At 45.7% G+C, this 14,824-nt stretch overlaps 1 protein-coding gene across 6 annotated transcripts in view; it reads left to right on the forward strand.

Moving 5' to 3' along the window:
• Positions 1 to 14,824, forward strand: part of LOC130569798 (solute carrier family 22 member 4-like) — a 49,296-nt gene that overhangs the window by 20,974 nt on the left and 13,498 nt on the right. For 4 of the 6 annotated variants that reach the window (XR_008964896.1, XM_057359675.1, XM_057359676.1 and 1 more), the window contains exons 6-7: positions 12,747 to 12,844; positions 12,967 to 13,181. Coding sequence is in view for 3 of the 6 variants with exons in the window: in XM_057359675.1 (XP_057215658.1) it covers positions 12,747 to 12,844; positions 12,967 to 13,181 (313 nt within the window). In the remaining 3 variants the exon portion in view is untranslated. Of the gene's footprint in view, positions 1 to 7,329; positions 12,847 to 12,966; positions 13,182 to 14,824 lie in introns of those variants that run through there. The other 2 variants (XR_008964894.1, XR_008964895.1) reach the window with 2 other exon arrangements.

Consider the following 14,824-nt stretch of genomic DNA (forward strand, 5'->3'; position numbering starts at 1 on the left):
AGGTGGACCTGTTTGCCTCCCTCGAAACCACCCATTGCCCGCTTTGGTACTCTCTGACCGAGGGACCCCTCGGCAGGGATGCCCTAGCGCACAGCTGGCCACGGGACAAGCGGAAGTACGCCTTCCCCCCAGTGAGCCTCATTGCACAGACCCTGTGCAAGGTCAGGGAAGAGGAGCATCAAGTGTTACTCGTTGCGCCACACTGGCCCAACCGGACTTGGTTCTCGGAGCTAATGCTCTTGACGACAACTCCCCCCTGGCCGATTCCCCTGACGAAGGACCTGCTTTCCCAGGGGAAGGGCACGTTATGGCATCCCAGGCCAGACCTCTGGAACCTCCATGCCTGGCCCCTGGACAGGATGAGGAGATCCTGAGTGGTCTGCCCCCGGCGGTGGTAGCTACCATTTCTCAGGCTAGGGCACCTGCCACTAGGCGACTGTACGCCTACAAGTGGCGCCTCTTCTCGACCTGGTGTGCTTCTCGAGGAGAAGACCCACGGAGTTGTGCGATCGGGTCCGTGCTGTCCTTCCTACAAGAGAGACTCGAGACTAACCTCTCCCCCTCCACACTGAACGTGTATGTAGCCGCCATTGCTGCTCATCACAACTCAGTTGCTGGAAAGTCTCTAGGGCAGCACGACCTGGTCATTAGATTCCTAAGGGGTGCGAGGAGGCGTAACCCGCCTCGTCCACACTCCATACCCTCTTGGGACCTGGATGTAGCCCTGTCAGGTCTCACCAGGCCCCCCTTCGAGCCCCTAGGGGAGGCCTCTCTTCCTCATCTTAATATGAAGACGGTTCTCCTTTTGGCGCTCGCCTCCATCAAGAGGGTAGGGGATCTACACGCTTTCTCTGTGTCCCCTGACTGCCTAGAATTCGGACCCAGGGATTCTCACGTTATCCTGAGACCTCGGCCCGGCTACGTGCCCAAGGTTCCCACCGCTCCTTTTCGGGACCAGGTGGTGAACTTACAGGCACTCCCCACTGGGGAGGAAGACCCAACCCAGTCCGTGTTGTGTCCAGTACGCGCGCTGCGCCTCTACTTAGACCGCACACAGAGTTTCAGGAGCTCGGATCAGCTCTTTGTCTGTTTCGGAGATCAGCAACAGGGGAGAGCTGTCTTCAAGCAGAGGTTGGCCCACTGGATTGTGGATGCTGTCAAGGCAGCTTACCAATCCCTAAATCGCCCGTGCCCCCTAGGAGTGAGGGCCCACTCCACCCGGGGTGTAGTCTCCTCTTGGGCCTTGGCACGGGGGCCTCTCTCGCAGACATTTGCAGAGCTGCAGGTTGGGTTACACCCATCACCTTCGCGTGGTTTTACAACCTCCGCGTAGAGCCGGTGTCAGCCCGCGTCCTGCATGGCCACATGTAGGACCGGCAACTGGTAGGGTGTATGCCTGTTCGGTTCTTTTCCCCCTCTCTCGAGTGGGTCAGTAAACTGATTTAGCCTCCATTCTTTCCCCACTGGGCGAAGAACAGGCACTCCATCCATCACTAAGTTATTCGCAGCATAGCTCTAACCGGACCTAGTGCTACCAGACGTTGCAACTCCCCAGTAGGGCGGTTCCGTCTGATGTATCCTCATGCTGGTTCCCACCTTGGTAACCCATGACCTCCCCGGGTGGACCTCCACCTTGCAGTTTTCTCTTCAGCCGCACTTCTTCCCATGAGTTCTTCCCCATCGGTGAGACCATGTTGGTATCTCCACTATTCTCCTCCCTGCGGTAGGAAGTGGCCTCTGTAGCGCATCCCCCACTTGAGGAAGTAGCGCTTACCCAGTGCCTTACGGTTCCGGGTGGCTTCTCGCTGTTAGAGAAACAAGGCCGCCGCCTGTGAGGCCTAAGGTAGGGGCCTTCCCACCTTTTTAAAAAGCTCTGCGACCCCCTACCTACCCACAGGTACCTACCCACTACCGCCCAGGCCTGTCACCGTCGCTTCGTGAGGTTGTGACAGGGCACAGTATTATGGCGTTTTCCATTGGAACCCCATCTGTCGGTTCGACACAACGTCGAGAGACCGACAGAAAGGGAACGTCTCGGTTACGTTTGTAACCTCGGTTCCCTGATGGAGGGAATGAGACGTTGTGTCCTCTTGCCACAACACATGCTGTCCTCTGCAGCAGTCGTGAGAGGTCTCAGGCTCCTCAGAACTAAGGTGAATGAATGATGCACACCGTCTCCCTTTTATACCCGGATGTCCGGGGCGGAGTCCGGCATGCAAATTTCAATCGCCATTTTTCATTGGCCTTTTCTAAGAAGTCGGAGGAAATTGGTTCTCAGGGACGAACCCCATCTGTCGGTTCGACACAACGTCTCGTTCCCTCCATCAGGGAACCGAGGTTACAAACGTAACCGAGACGTTCCCTGGTGGAGGCAACGAGACGTTGTGTCCCTCATGCCACAACACTGGCCGCCCACCCCAGCGGTCGGGGTGGGCGGCCTTAGGCAGGGTACCAACTGAGTTATCCACAACATAGCTCTAACCAGACCTAGTGCTATCGGACGTTGTAACCCCCCAGCACGGCGGTTCCGTCTGATGTATCCTCATGATTGGTTCCCACCTTGGTAACCCATGAGCTTCCCTAGGTGGACCTCCACCTTGCACTAAACTACTTCAGTCCGCACATTTTTCCCATGAGTTCTCCCCTAAACAGCGAGACCATGTTGGTATCTCCACTAAAGCTCCTCCCTATGGTAGGAAGTGGTCTCTGTAGCGCATCCCCCATTTGAGGAAGTAATGCTTACCCAGTGGCCTTACGGTACCGGGCGGCTTCTCGCTGTTAGAGAAACAAGGTTTCCGCCTGTGAGGCCAAAGGCAGGGGACTTCCCACCTTTCAAGAAAGCTCTGGGACCCCTACCTACCCATTGGTAGGTTACAATTTCGCGGTAGCGCTCACAGCTGACACGCCTAGGCCAGTCACCGTCGCTTCGCTAGAGATTGTGACAGGGCACAGCATTGTGGTGTTTTCCATAGGAACCCCATCTGTCGGTTCGACACAACGTCGAGAGACCGACAGAAAGGGAACGTCTTGGTTACGGATGTAACCTCAGTTCCCTGATGGAGGGAACGAGACGTTGTGTCCTTCTTGCCACAACACGTGCTGCCCGCAGTCGTGAGAGGTGTCAGGCTCCTCAGAACAAAGGTGAATGAATGCAGCACGCCGTCTCCCTTTTATACCCAGATATCTGGGGGCGGAGTCCGGCATGCAAATTTCATTCACCAATTTCATTGGCCTTTTGTAAAGAAGTCGGAAGCGATTGGTTCTCAAGGACGAACCCCCCTGTTTTTAGGGAGTTTGGAAACCTCCCAGAAAGAAGTGAGGCTTTTACCACTTCTAACATATCTGCTTCTAAATAGTTTAGCACACTTTTAAAAAAAGATGTGGGAAGCCTGTCAAGGTAGCAGGTTGATGATTTAAGGTGCTGTACTATTTCTTCCAAAATGTTGCTATCAATTTCTTCAAAAGCAGACATAGTAACTTGTTTTTATGATTGCAGTCGAATCTGTCTGACGTCTGCATAACTTGAGGACGTGCTAATTGCCTTTCTAATAATATTCATCAAACTCATCGCATTTGCTGTCGTAGAGCATTTCAGAAAGAGTGGGAGTGTTGTTTAAGTAACTGTTTATAAGGTTTGAGAAGAAGGTCTGTCTAGCTGTGCCTAGTTCCGCATTGAAAGCATGAAGGTGTCACGAGATCTGAACAAAGAACCCAAGAGCAGAGGACTTAAAGTAACAATTTATTTGAAAACAGTCAAAATAATAGCCCCACGGCTGCAACACCCTAGGCTGTGTCCAGGGAATAATCAAAGAAAAATCCACAGCAACAGAAGAAGAGCGAGCAGAGTCCACAAGGCAGTCTAATGTGGGGATCCTCAAGGGCAGATCCAAAGGGCAAACTCAGGAGACAAGGAGAATCCTCAAGTTAAGGCAGGCCCGATCCGCAAACAGGAAACCTCTGGCAAGCTGGGCAGAGAACACAGTGAAAAACAAGAGCAAGACTGACCAGCAAGAGACCAAGCGCCATCTTGGAAAAGCCAAGATGGTGCCGAGCATGGCAGCTGTGTTGCGAGCTCCGAACAAACGTTGCAGTTTTTCGTATGTTTTATTTGTTATTTTAGTGTTTTTTGTGCTTGACTTTGAGTTCAGGAACGCCGGCACTTTGTTTACAAACACGGCACCAGAGCCGCGACCACGAAAGCGCAGCCGGAAAAGTGGAAGAGAGCCAGCGTCCTCGTCAGACTTAGACGCCGTGCGCACCGACCTCCACTACCAACTATTCTGCTGGCTAATGTCCAATCGCAGGACAATAAACTTTGTGAACTACGGGCACGCATCTCCTATCAAAGAGAAACAAGGGGGACTGCTGCATTATCTGCTTAACAGAAACCTGGATGTCTGTGGAGGTACCAGAGGAGGGTGTCTGTTTTTTTATCAGCAACTCGTGGTGTGATCGAAGGAACATACACTCCTGCAAATCCTCCTCCTCTCCCGACCTGGAATACCTTACACTTCTGTGTCAACCATACTGGCTACCGAGGGAATTTACTGTGGTTATCATCACAGCGGTTTACATCCCCCCCTCAAGCCAACACAGATCAAGCACTCAAGGAACTGTACAAACACTAGGGGTGTAACGGTTCACAAAATTCACGGTTCGGTTCGATACGGCACAGTGGTGTCCCGGTTCGGTACGTTTTCGATACAGCAAAAAAGATGAAATGCCAGAAAAATGTCCTTGATTTTTTTTACATTTTTATTTATTAAAACTAACATCATACAGCAAAATGTATGATTTTTTTACTTTAAACAATGAGCCATACTTGACCCATCTTCTGTGGTGTTTTCTCAGCAGCATATAAAACAAAAAATGAAATGTTATTTGGTTGTAGACAGACACAAATACAGAGTAAAGAACAATTTTTATATCTGTTTTTGTTCAATTTTTAGGTTTTTCCAGAAAGATGAACTGAACAAAGGAATTGTATAATCAAAATAAAATATAAAACTTTTAAACTTTAAAGTCTATCCCACATTTGTGTTTTTTACTTGGCCAGTCACGTAACTACAGAGGCAACAACTACATAACTTAACAAAATGTCAATCTGTTATGACCAAACATTTGAAAGTAAATGGAGACCATATATGTGTTTTTACTCTTTACTAAATTTTTAGGTTTTTTTTCAGAAAGATGAGAGTGTCCACGTTTTCTGTAGACAGCACAGATCTGCTTGATGTGACAATGTCACCGGCAGTGGAAAACACCCTCTCGCTAGGGACAGAGGTTCCAGGTACAGCCAGGTAACGCCGTGCCAATATGGCAAAATGAGGGTATAAGTGCTCGTGGGTTTTCCACCATATCAGTGGATCGGCATCCAGGGAAATACAGTCCAGTGCCCTGAACAACTGCATTTCCTCCTCTGCCATTTTGGCCACAGATTTAATGACTAGCTCATCAAGGCCAGGGGTCATGAAAAGTCCTCCGAACAGCTCAGTCATGGCTGATTTCTTTTCTGGTGGAGGTGATGTTGAGGGCTCCACTGTCTGATTCTCATTGGAGGTGGCTGGCTCTGTGGTGCCTGTAACTTGGCCCCTGGGCGATACCTGAGAAATATAAACAACAGTTATCTTACAATAGTGGAAATAAAATGACCAGGTGTTGGAAATCAACTGTAAACTAATTTCTACTAAGACTGGCAATGATTGAAGTAATTAATCAAAAATACTAGTAAATACAGTAAGCAGCTAAATATAAATCATACCTGTTCAATTCTCACAATCTCTGCGGTGAGATCATTATAGACTCTCAGGCAAGTGGTAGCATCCAAGTGTAGCAGTGTCTTGAATCGTGGATCCAAAGCGGTGCTCTTGTGTAGGTAATCTTGAAGAGCAGGTTCTGTGTATCTCTGCTGCAGGTCATTTCTGATGGCTGTTTTGACATCCTTCACTGCTGGGCTGTCATCATCAGACAGTTCCATAGATTTCAGGATCATCATTTTCATAGGCAGAACCATGGATACGGATGGAGCAGACTCAGTGCACATAAGGGTTGTCACAGTTTTCAGGGGTTTCAAAACTCTGATGATATTCTCAGCCAGTCGCATGTCGTTTTCAGACAAAGTAACAATGTCTTTAACATTTTTCTTCACAGATTTGTCTGTCATTGCAGAATACACTGCAGCCTGCTGCTCAATATATCGTTCAATCATGTCATTACTTGAATTCCATCTAGTTGGTGTATCTTGGATGAGTTTGTGAATAGGAAGCTGCAGCAACTCCTGTTTTATCTTTAACACATGGGCTGCTGTTGTGCTTCTGTGAAAGAAAGTCACAATCTTTCTGACCTTTGCTAGGAGGCGAGAGATCTGCTGTACTGCCAATGCTTTCTGAGATGCTAGATTAATGACATGGGCAAAGCACCCTATTTGTGGCCCAAGTCCGGCAGCTGCAACAGCATTAACCATATTCCTGGCATTGTAAGTCGTCACGGGAATATTTACATTAGCTCGCTGCAACTGCCACACTTCCACTGCTTCTGTCATCCCTTTGGCCAAATCCTCACTCGTGTGACTCTCAAGGGGGCATGTCTGAAGAACATGGCTTTTCATCTCCCATTCAGCGGTAAGGTAATGTGCCGTTACTGTCAGGTAGCTTTGTGTAGCCCTAGACGTCCAGCCGTCCGTTGTCAGAGCAACCGCTTGTGCCTTTGCCAATTGATTCTCTATTTGGGCTTTTGTTTTTTTGAACAAAGCAGGAATTACGGTGTTGCTGAAATGGCCTCGTGAAGGAATAGTGTAGCGGGGCTCAATTACATGAAGCATGTTTTTAAAACCCGCGTTTTCTACTACAGAGTAGGGTCTCATATCCGCGGCTATAAATGTACCAATCGCCGCAGTGATTTGTTTTGCTTTGTTCGAATCAGTTGGAAATGCCTGCTTAAATGCTGCAGGGATAGTTTGTAGCGTGCGTGTTTCTCCGTGTTTTCGTCGAGTGCCAGCTATTGACACACTGGGGTGATGTCGGCGTAAATGAGTTGACATGTTTGAAGTATTCCCGCTAATGTAGCTTATTGTCGTGTAGCAGATGCGACATACCGTAGTGTTTTTATCCACCACTCTCTTGCCATCCCCCTCATAATTTACAGGGAAACCAAAGTGGTCCCAAACACCAGACCTGTTGGTTTTTGGAGGATCTTCTATTTCTGGTCTAGTAATCGCGTTCAAGTTAGTAGCCATATTGCTACGTGCTAGTCCAACATATGCCTGACTGGAGTAACGGTTAAGTGTAATTGTGTTTTTCTTTGGGGGTGGGTGGGAGTGGCAGACAGCACGTTGCCTTTTACGTCGTTTGGGTTGCCTTGTTGAGCGAAGTCGCACTGAGAACATCATATTTCACACACTTTAAGCAATTTTATTTTATTTTAGGATTAGTCAAACGAACCGTTCGGTTTGTAATGCGTTCCGAACTGAAAGCCTCGTACCGAACGATTCAATACGAATACGCATATCGTTACACCACTAACAAACACATATCCGAGCAGGAAACCGCACACCCAGAGGCCGCATTTATTATAACAGGGGACTTCAACAAAGCTAACTTGAGAAAAATAGCTCCATAATAGTTTCAACATATCACCACAAACACACGTGGGGACTGTGTTATGGATCACTGCTGCTCTCCCTTCCGGGATGGCTACAAATCCCTCCCCGGCTCATCTTTCGGCAAATCAGATCACGCTTCAGTTCTGCTCCTGCCCACTTACAGGCAGAGGCTAAAACTGGAAGTGCCAGCCCTAAGGACGATTCACTGCTGGTTGGACCAATCGGACTCTATACTGCAAGACTGTTTTGATCACGTTGACTGGGAAATGTTCCGGGCTGCTTCTGATGACGACATCGAGGCTTACTCGGATACCGTAACGTGCTTTATCAGGAAGTGTATAGAAGACGTGGTGCCGAAAAAACAATCCGCATCTACCCCAATCAAAAACCGTGGATTAATGGCGATGCTCTTCTCTTGGCTGACCCGAAGGCCCAGACGGTCTAGGTGTCGGAGCACGAGGTCCCTGTGCTTAAACAACACATCTCAAGATAAGCCAAGATAAGCCATTCGTCAAGATAGTTGAGTATCCGCACGCCTTGCTCCCTGAGGGGAGCTAAGGCAGCCTCTACGAGTTTGGTAAAAACCGGGGGAGACAGGGCCAGACCGAAGGGCAGGACCTTGTACTGATACGCTACAACTTTGTTGCAAGACGGATGTTATGATACACTGCTTTGCAAAAAGGCGGACGTTAAGTGACGTCATTGTGAAAAGGGCGTATTACGGATTGCCTTCAGATTTTTCCATCACTGATAAAAAAAAAAAGAATTTTCAGTTAATGTGATCTCTGCAGCTGAGTGGCGCTTGAGCTGCTGAACTGTCCCGCTCTCTCTTAGCGCTAGCTAACTTTGAAAACTACTCACACTCCTTTATGTGACTAACCTTTAAATGTCTGATGAGGTTGGTGGTTTTGGGTGCTTCCCGCCTCGTGGAATTTGCTTGGTACACACGATGCAGATAGCGCGTAAAAAAAAAGTCTCGCGCATTTTGCGTCATCTGATTGCAAGGCCTGAAGCAAGGTTTCTTTTCTTCTCTGTGCGGTTGCATGCGGCAGAGGGAGATTGAACAATTTTTAATAAATACATTGAAAACTCAACATTTTCACAGTTGCGCCCCCTGTAAACACATTTAAAGATCTGGCGCCCCTCCCCCAATGTACATTGAGGATAGGTTAGATCAGGGGTCGGCAACCTAAGGCACGCGTGCCACTATTGGCACGCCGAGGGAAAATCAATGGCACGCCAAGCACATTTAGATAAATTATGTATTTAATACAAAACTAGTGTTTGTGAAGTTTAAAAAAATATTGAACGCCTGGTCGTATTCGCATGACAAATTGCCCGTTAATCTGTAATCGTAATCAACATCTTTTACATAAAGTTGTCTGTGCTTTAGAGGTCACGTGTCATCGATTGTGTAGTTTGCGCTCACTGTGGTGCTGGACTTCAGACGAGGGTCACAAATGGCTACTACGCAAAAGAAGGCAAAAACTGACGCTCGGTCATTTCAGCCCTCTTGGAGAGAAGAATTCGGTTTTGTTTTTCAAAAAGATCGTGCCGTATGCACTTTATGTTTAGAAAATGTTGTGTGCCGTACTTCCAGCGTTAAGCGCCATTTTGAAACAAAACACGAAAAATCCTTCAAAGATCAGGCAGATAAGGCAGAGTCCATCAGACGCGCTGTCTCCAGTTATGAGAAACAAACCGGCAGTCTTCGTGTTTTTACTAGATTGAAAAATAATGCTTCTGAACCAAGTTACCGACTTGCTCATTGCATTGCGAAACACGGAAAGCCATTCACTGACGGGGAGTACATTAAGGATGCTTTCCTCTCTAGCGCAGAGGTCTTGTTTGATGGGTTACCTAACAAAGAGACTATTATATCGAGAATCAAAGATATTCCCATGTCAGCCAGAACTGTTCAGAGACGCATAGAAGAAATGGCAGAAAGTGTCAATGAGCAGCAAACAGCTGGGCTGAAGGATGCAATGGTGTTTAGTGTTGCGCTGGATGAGAGTGTGGACATAAATGACATACCACGTTTGGCAATCATGGCAAAATATTGTGATTCGAATGTAAGAGAGGAACTCTGTTGCTTAAAATCAATGACTGACACAACAAAAGGGGAAGACATTGCCAAGGCATTTTTTGAGCACTTTGAGGAGCGAGGGGTTGACATCGGAAGAATTTTTGCAATTACAACAGATGGAGCCCCTGCCATGGTTGGCAAACAGAAAGGAGCTGTCAAATTAATTGAGGAAAAAGTGGGTCACCCCATTATGAAATTACACTGCATAATACACCAAGAGAACCTGTGTGCAAAAATGTCAAATTCAGATCTTAATAGCGTTATGGCTACGGTTGTAAAGATCGTTAATTTCATAGTTAAGCGATCTTCCCTCACACACCGACAGTTCCAGTCCCTTCTCGAGGAAATGGACTGCACGTACAAAGATATCCCTCTCCACTCGGCGGTTAGATGGTTAAGCTGTGGTAAAGTTCTGGAGAGATTTGTTGGCTGCTTTGACAGTATTAAAGCCTTCCTAGCTGAAAAAGACCAAGTCTACACTGAACTCGAAGATGAGACGTGGGTTTTGAAAGTCATGTTTCTCACTGATATCACAGGCCACTTGAACGAGCTAAATCTCCGACTCCAAGGTGCAGAACACACCATTTTGAACATGTTCGAAACATGGGCTGCGTTTATTGACAAGCTGGCAGTTTTCTCAAGGGATATCGCTACCTCCACATTCCGATATTTCAAACATGTACGGGAGCTGTCCGCGCAGTGCAGCGTTAACACGAGTGAGATATCCAAATACATGTCCGAACTCGAATTGGAGTTCACAACACGTTTTGGGGACTTTCGGAAATATGGACCAATGTTCCCTTTTTTGATTAAGCCTGCGAGCTTCGATGGACACGAATTCGATGCATCTCTGATAGAGTGGATGGATACACAGGACATGGAAATGCAGCTAATTGAGCTCAAGAGTTCAGCACTCTGGGTGACAAAATTTGCAGAACTCCGCAAGGAGTTGGAAACCACAGCAGTGAACAATCAGGGATCTTGCATTTTTACATGCTGGGCATCATTGCCAGAAAAATTCTGCTGTCTCAAAAGAGTTGCTTTGGGTTTGCTGACGGTTTTCGGATCGACATACCTCTGCGAGCAAATATTTTCACACATGAACAATGTGCTTTGTCCCTCTCGCAATCGCTTGACTGTTGATCATTCCGAAGCATGCGTGAAACTTAAGGTGACGCACTACGCTCCCAAGATAACAGAGCTCAGCAAAGGAAAACAGGACCAGGGCTCACACTAACTGGTATTTATAAGTACTGTACATCTGTTTAATCTTGCATTAGCCTACACTGGGCCATGCTGGTATTCCTTGGCTTAACACTGAAAAGCAGCATTAAAACGTGATTCCAGTACTATTTGTTTTCCAAACTCTTGCTGCTCTGCTTTTTGTTCTATAAAAATGTTTTATATACATATGTAACAGTTTCAGTTATTAAAGAAATATGTGCAAATACGTGTTTTTAAAAATAAAGATGGTAACTATAACACATGTGAAAAAGCAGCATTAGAACTGGATTCCAATACTATTTGTGTTTTATACTCTTGCTGTCTTACTTTCAAAGGAGCAAAATGTTTTGTATAAACAGTTTCAATTTTTAAAGAAATCTGTGCAATTTTGTTTTATTGAAAAATAAAGATGATAGTCTATTCAAAATGTTTCTTTTTCTGTTTTGTGTTTTATAGCCATATAGTATAAGTATACGAATAGTGTCAATCTAAAAAATAATAATATTGTGGTACAATTACATGTAATACTAAACGTTGATGTTAAAATGGCACAGTGGTTGCCATGAAAAAAATAAATGGCACAGCACTTCAAAAAGGTTGCCGACCCCTGGGTTAGATAATCTGTATAATGGTGTGGTGTGGTGTCATTTTCCTGTGAAAAAAAGTGTTTTACATATGTAGATATCAGCTTTAATGCGCAGCCTAAAATCGCATTGCGCGGGACCTATAACGAGTCTGCACGGCCCTCACGCATGCAGCTTCAGGCAGAACATTGCCCTCCGTCAATTTGCAGTCGCGTTCCTCCGTGCTTTCGTGATAGAGTTCCGAAGGTTGGGTTTTCGGGGAACCGTTGCGGCCCACCTGCACAACCTCTGAGCCCCCTGGTTGAGAACCACTACTCTACCGAGTTAGTTTGACTCGGTTTATTAGTGTTAAACGTAAACTAACACATCAAGCATTTATGTTACACATAATGTAACATCAAATCTTTTAATTAACAATTTGTTAACATTTAATGTAGCTGTTTCTCTTTATCATGCAGTTCTATAATTGCAGTCATGGCCTAATGGTTAGAGAGTCGGACTCGTGACCAGAAGGTTGCCGGTTCGATTCTCAGGGTCGGCGGGTAACGACTGAGGAGCAAGGCACCTTACCCCTACTTGCTCCCCAGGCGCTGCAGTGATAGCTGCTCACTACTCCGGGTGACTTGCTGTGCGTGTTAACTACTCTCTGGATGGGTTAAATGCAGAGGTCACATTTCGGGTATGGGTCACCATATCTGACAAATAGGTCACTTCACTTCATATTACAAGATTTCATGCATTTCAAGTATTGTGTCAGCTTTCATCTAGCTTTCCTGTAGCTCAGTGGTTAGAGCATGGCGCTAGCAACGCGAAGGTCATGGGTTCGATTGCACATACAAATTTATAGTATAATGCAATGTAAGTCGCTTTGTACAAAATAATCTGCCAAATGCATAAATGTAAATGTGTTGGGTCATTTTCTGTAAGGACAAACTGGCAGATATTACAACTGAAGTTAAACTCTACTGAAGCAATGGAAGGTCTTTAATAAAACATGTAATTTATTGTACCTACACTGACTTTTTATTTGAGAAGCAGTGCTTTAGAAATCAGATTTTGGTTCCAGATGACATGGATACATTTCAGACCATAGCTATGGCTATGGTCTTATGACTCTCCATATTAAGATGGCTAATATTTTCTTAGCTGTAGACATCAGGTGGTCTTGCTTACCCTGCTGTTTGGTTTTGGATTTTAAAACGTTTCCATTGCTGTGTACTAAAAGCTGTTTGTTGTAACACGTGCACTGCAGTCAGTGGAAAAAACTGGAAGGTTGCAGACCTACAGCCTCTGTGACCTGGTGAAGTCTACCAACATCCGCTGCATTACTCTCCTGCTGTGCCTGGTCTGGTGAGATGTCTTCCATGTACTCTATCAAAAACAAATAAAACATTTTTATTTACAGTTGATGATGGTGGAACTATAGTATACACAGTAAATCACAGAAATGGCTCGCTGACTTTCTTTCTCAGGTCATCTGTTTCCATTGGATACTGTGCCTTGTCTCTGAACACTTCCAATCTACATGGGAACATCTATCTGAATTGCTTCTTGTCGGCAGTTGTGGAAGTTCCTGCTCTCATCTTGGCCTGGCTGATGTTTCGCTGCTGGTCGAGGCGTCTATGCTTGTCTACCACTCTTTCATTGGGAGGACTTGTTCTTCTCTTTATACACCTCATACCACAAAGTGAGATCTGACATTGTGTAATCAAAGCAAAGCATGTTAAAAGAGAGCAGAGTAAATGTCAGATCGAAAAGTTACAGCAGTAGCTTTTTACATGCAATCCCATTTAAGTCACTTGATTAAAGCACTTGGTTCCAGTATATGGAAATGTTTCGTTTAATACAGTATATTGCATTATATTTTCCAGTGTATATACAGTATATTCTGGTTTCAGAAAGGTAATGGGATTAGCACTAGAAAGATTTGAGTTAGAAACCATGCTGGGGGGTGTATGCGAACTCTGACTCTTCACAGTGTGTAATGGTTTTCAAATGATGTTTGAGCAATGTACAGGTACATCTCAAAAAATTAGAATATCATGAAAAAGGTCAATATTTTTTGTCACTCATTTCAGAAAGTGAAACCCATATACACTGCGTTCCAAATTATTATGCAAATTGGATTTAAGTGTCGTAAACATTTAATTTTATATTGTTCAATTAAACTTATGGATGGTATTGTGTCTCAGTGCTCTTTGGATCACTGAAATCAATCTCAGACACCTGTGATAAGTAGTTTGCCAGGTGAGCCCAATTAAAGGAAAACTACTTAAGAAGGACGTTCCACATTATTAAGCAGGCCACAGGTTTCAAGCAATATGGGAAAGAAAAAGGATCTGTCTGCTGCCGAAAAGCGTCAAATAGTGCAATGTCTTGGACAAGGTATGAAAACATTAGATATTTCACGAAAACTTAAGCGAGATCATCGTACTGTGAAGAGATTTGTGGCTGATTCAGAGCACAGAAGGGTTCGTGCAGATAAAGGCAGAATGAGGAAGGTTTCTTCCAGACAAATTCATCGGATTAAGAGAGCAGCTGCAAAAATGCCATTGCAAAGCAGCAAACAGGTATTTGAAGCTGCTGGTGCCTCGGGAGTCCCGAAAACCTCAAGGTGTAGGATCCTCCAGATGCTTGCAGTTGTGCATAAACCTACTATTCGGCCACCCCTAACCAATGCTCACAAGCAGAAACGGTTGCAGTGGGCCCACACATACATGAAGACTAATTTTCAAACAGTCTTGTTTACTGATGAGTGCCGTGCAACCCTGGATGGTCCAGATGGATGGAGTAGTGGATGGCCACCATGTCCCAACAAGGCTGCGACGTCAGCAAGGAGGTGGCGGAGTCATGTTTTGGGCTGGAATCATGGGGAGACAGCTGGTGGGCCCCTTTAGGGTCCCTGAAGGTGTGAAAATGAACTCTGCAAGGTATGTAGAGTTTCTGACTGAGCACTTTCTTCCATGGTACAAAAAGAAGAACCATGCCTTCCGTAGCAAAATCATCTTCATGCGTGACAATGCACCATCTCATGCTACAAAGAATACCTCTGTGTCATTGGCTGCTATGGGCATAAAAGGAGAGAAACTCATGGTGTGGCCACCATCCTCCCCTGACCTCAACCCTATTGAGAACCTTTGGAGCATCCTCAAGCGAAAGATCTATGATGGTGGGAGGCAGTTAGCATCAAAACAGCAGCTCTGGGAGGCTATTCTGACATCCTGCAAAGAAATTCAATCAGAAACTATCCAAAAACTCACAAGTTCAATGGATGCAAGAATTGTGAAGGTGATATCAAAGAAAGGGGTCCTATGTTAACATGTAACTTGC

The sequence above is a fragment of the Triplophysa rosa genome, linkage group LG19, assembly GCF_024868665.1.
Source record: "Triplophysa rosa linkage group LG19, Trosa_1v2, whole genome shotgun sequence".
Lineage (NCBI taxonomy): Eukaryota > Metazoa > Chordata > Actinopteri > Cypriniformes > Nemacheilidae > Triplophysa > Triplophysa rosa.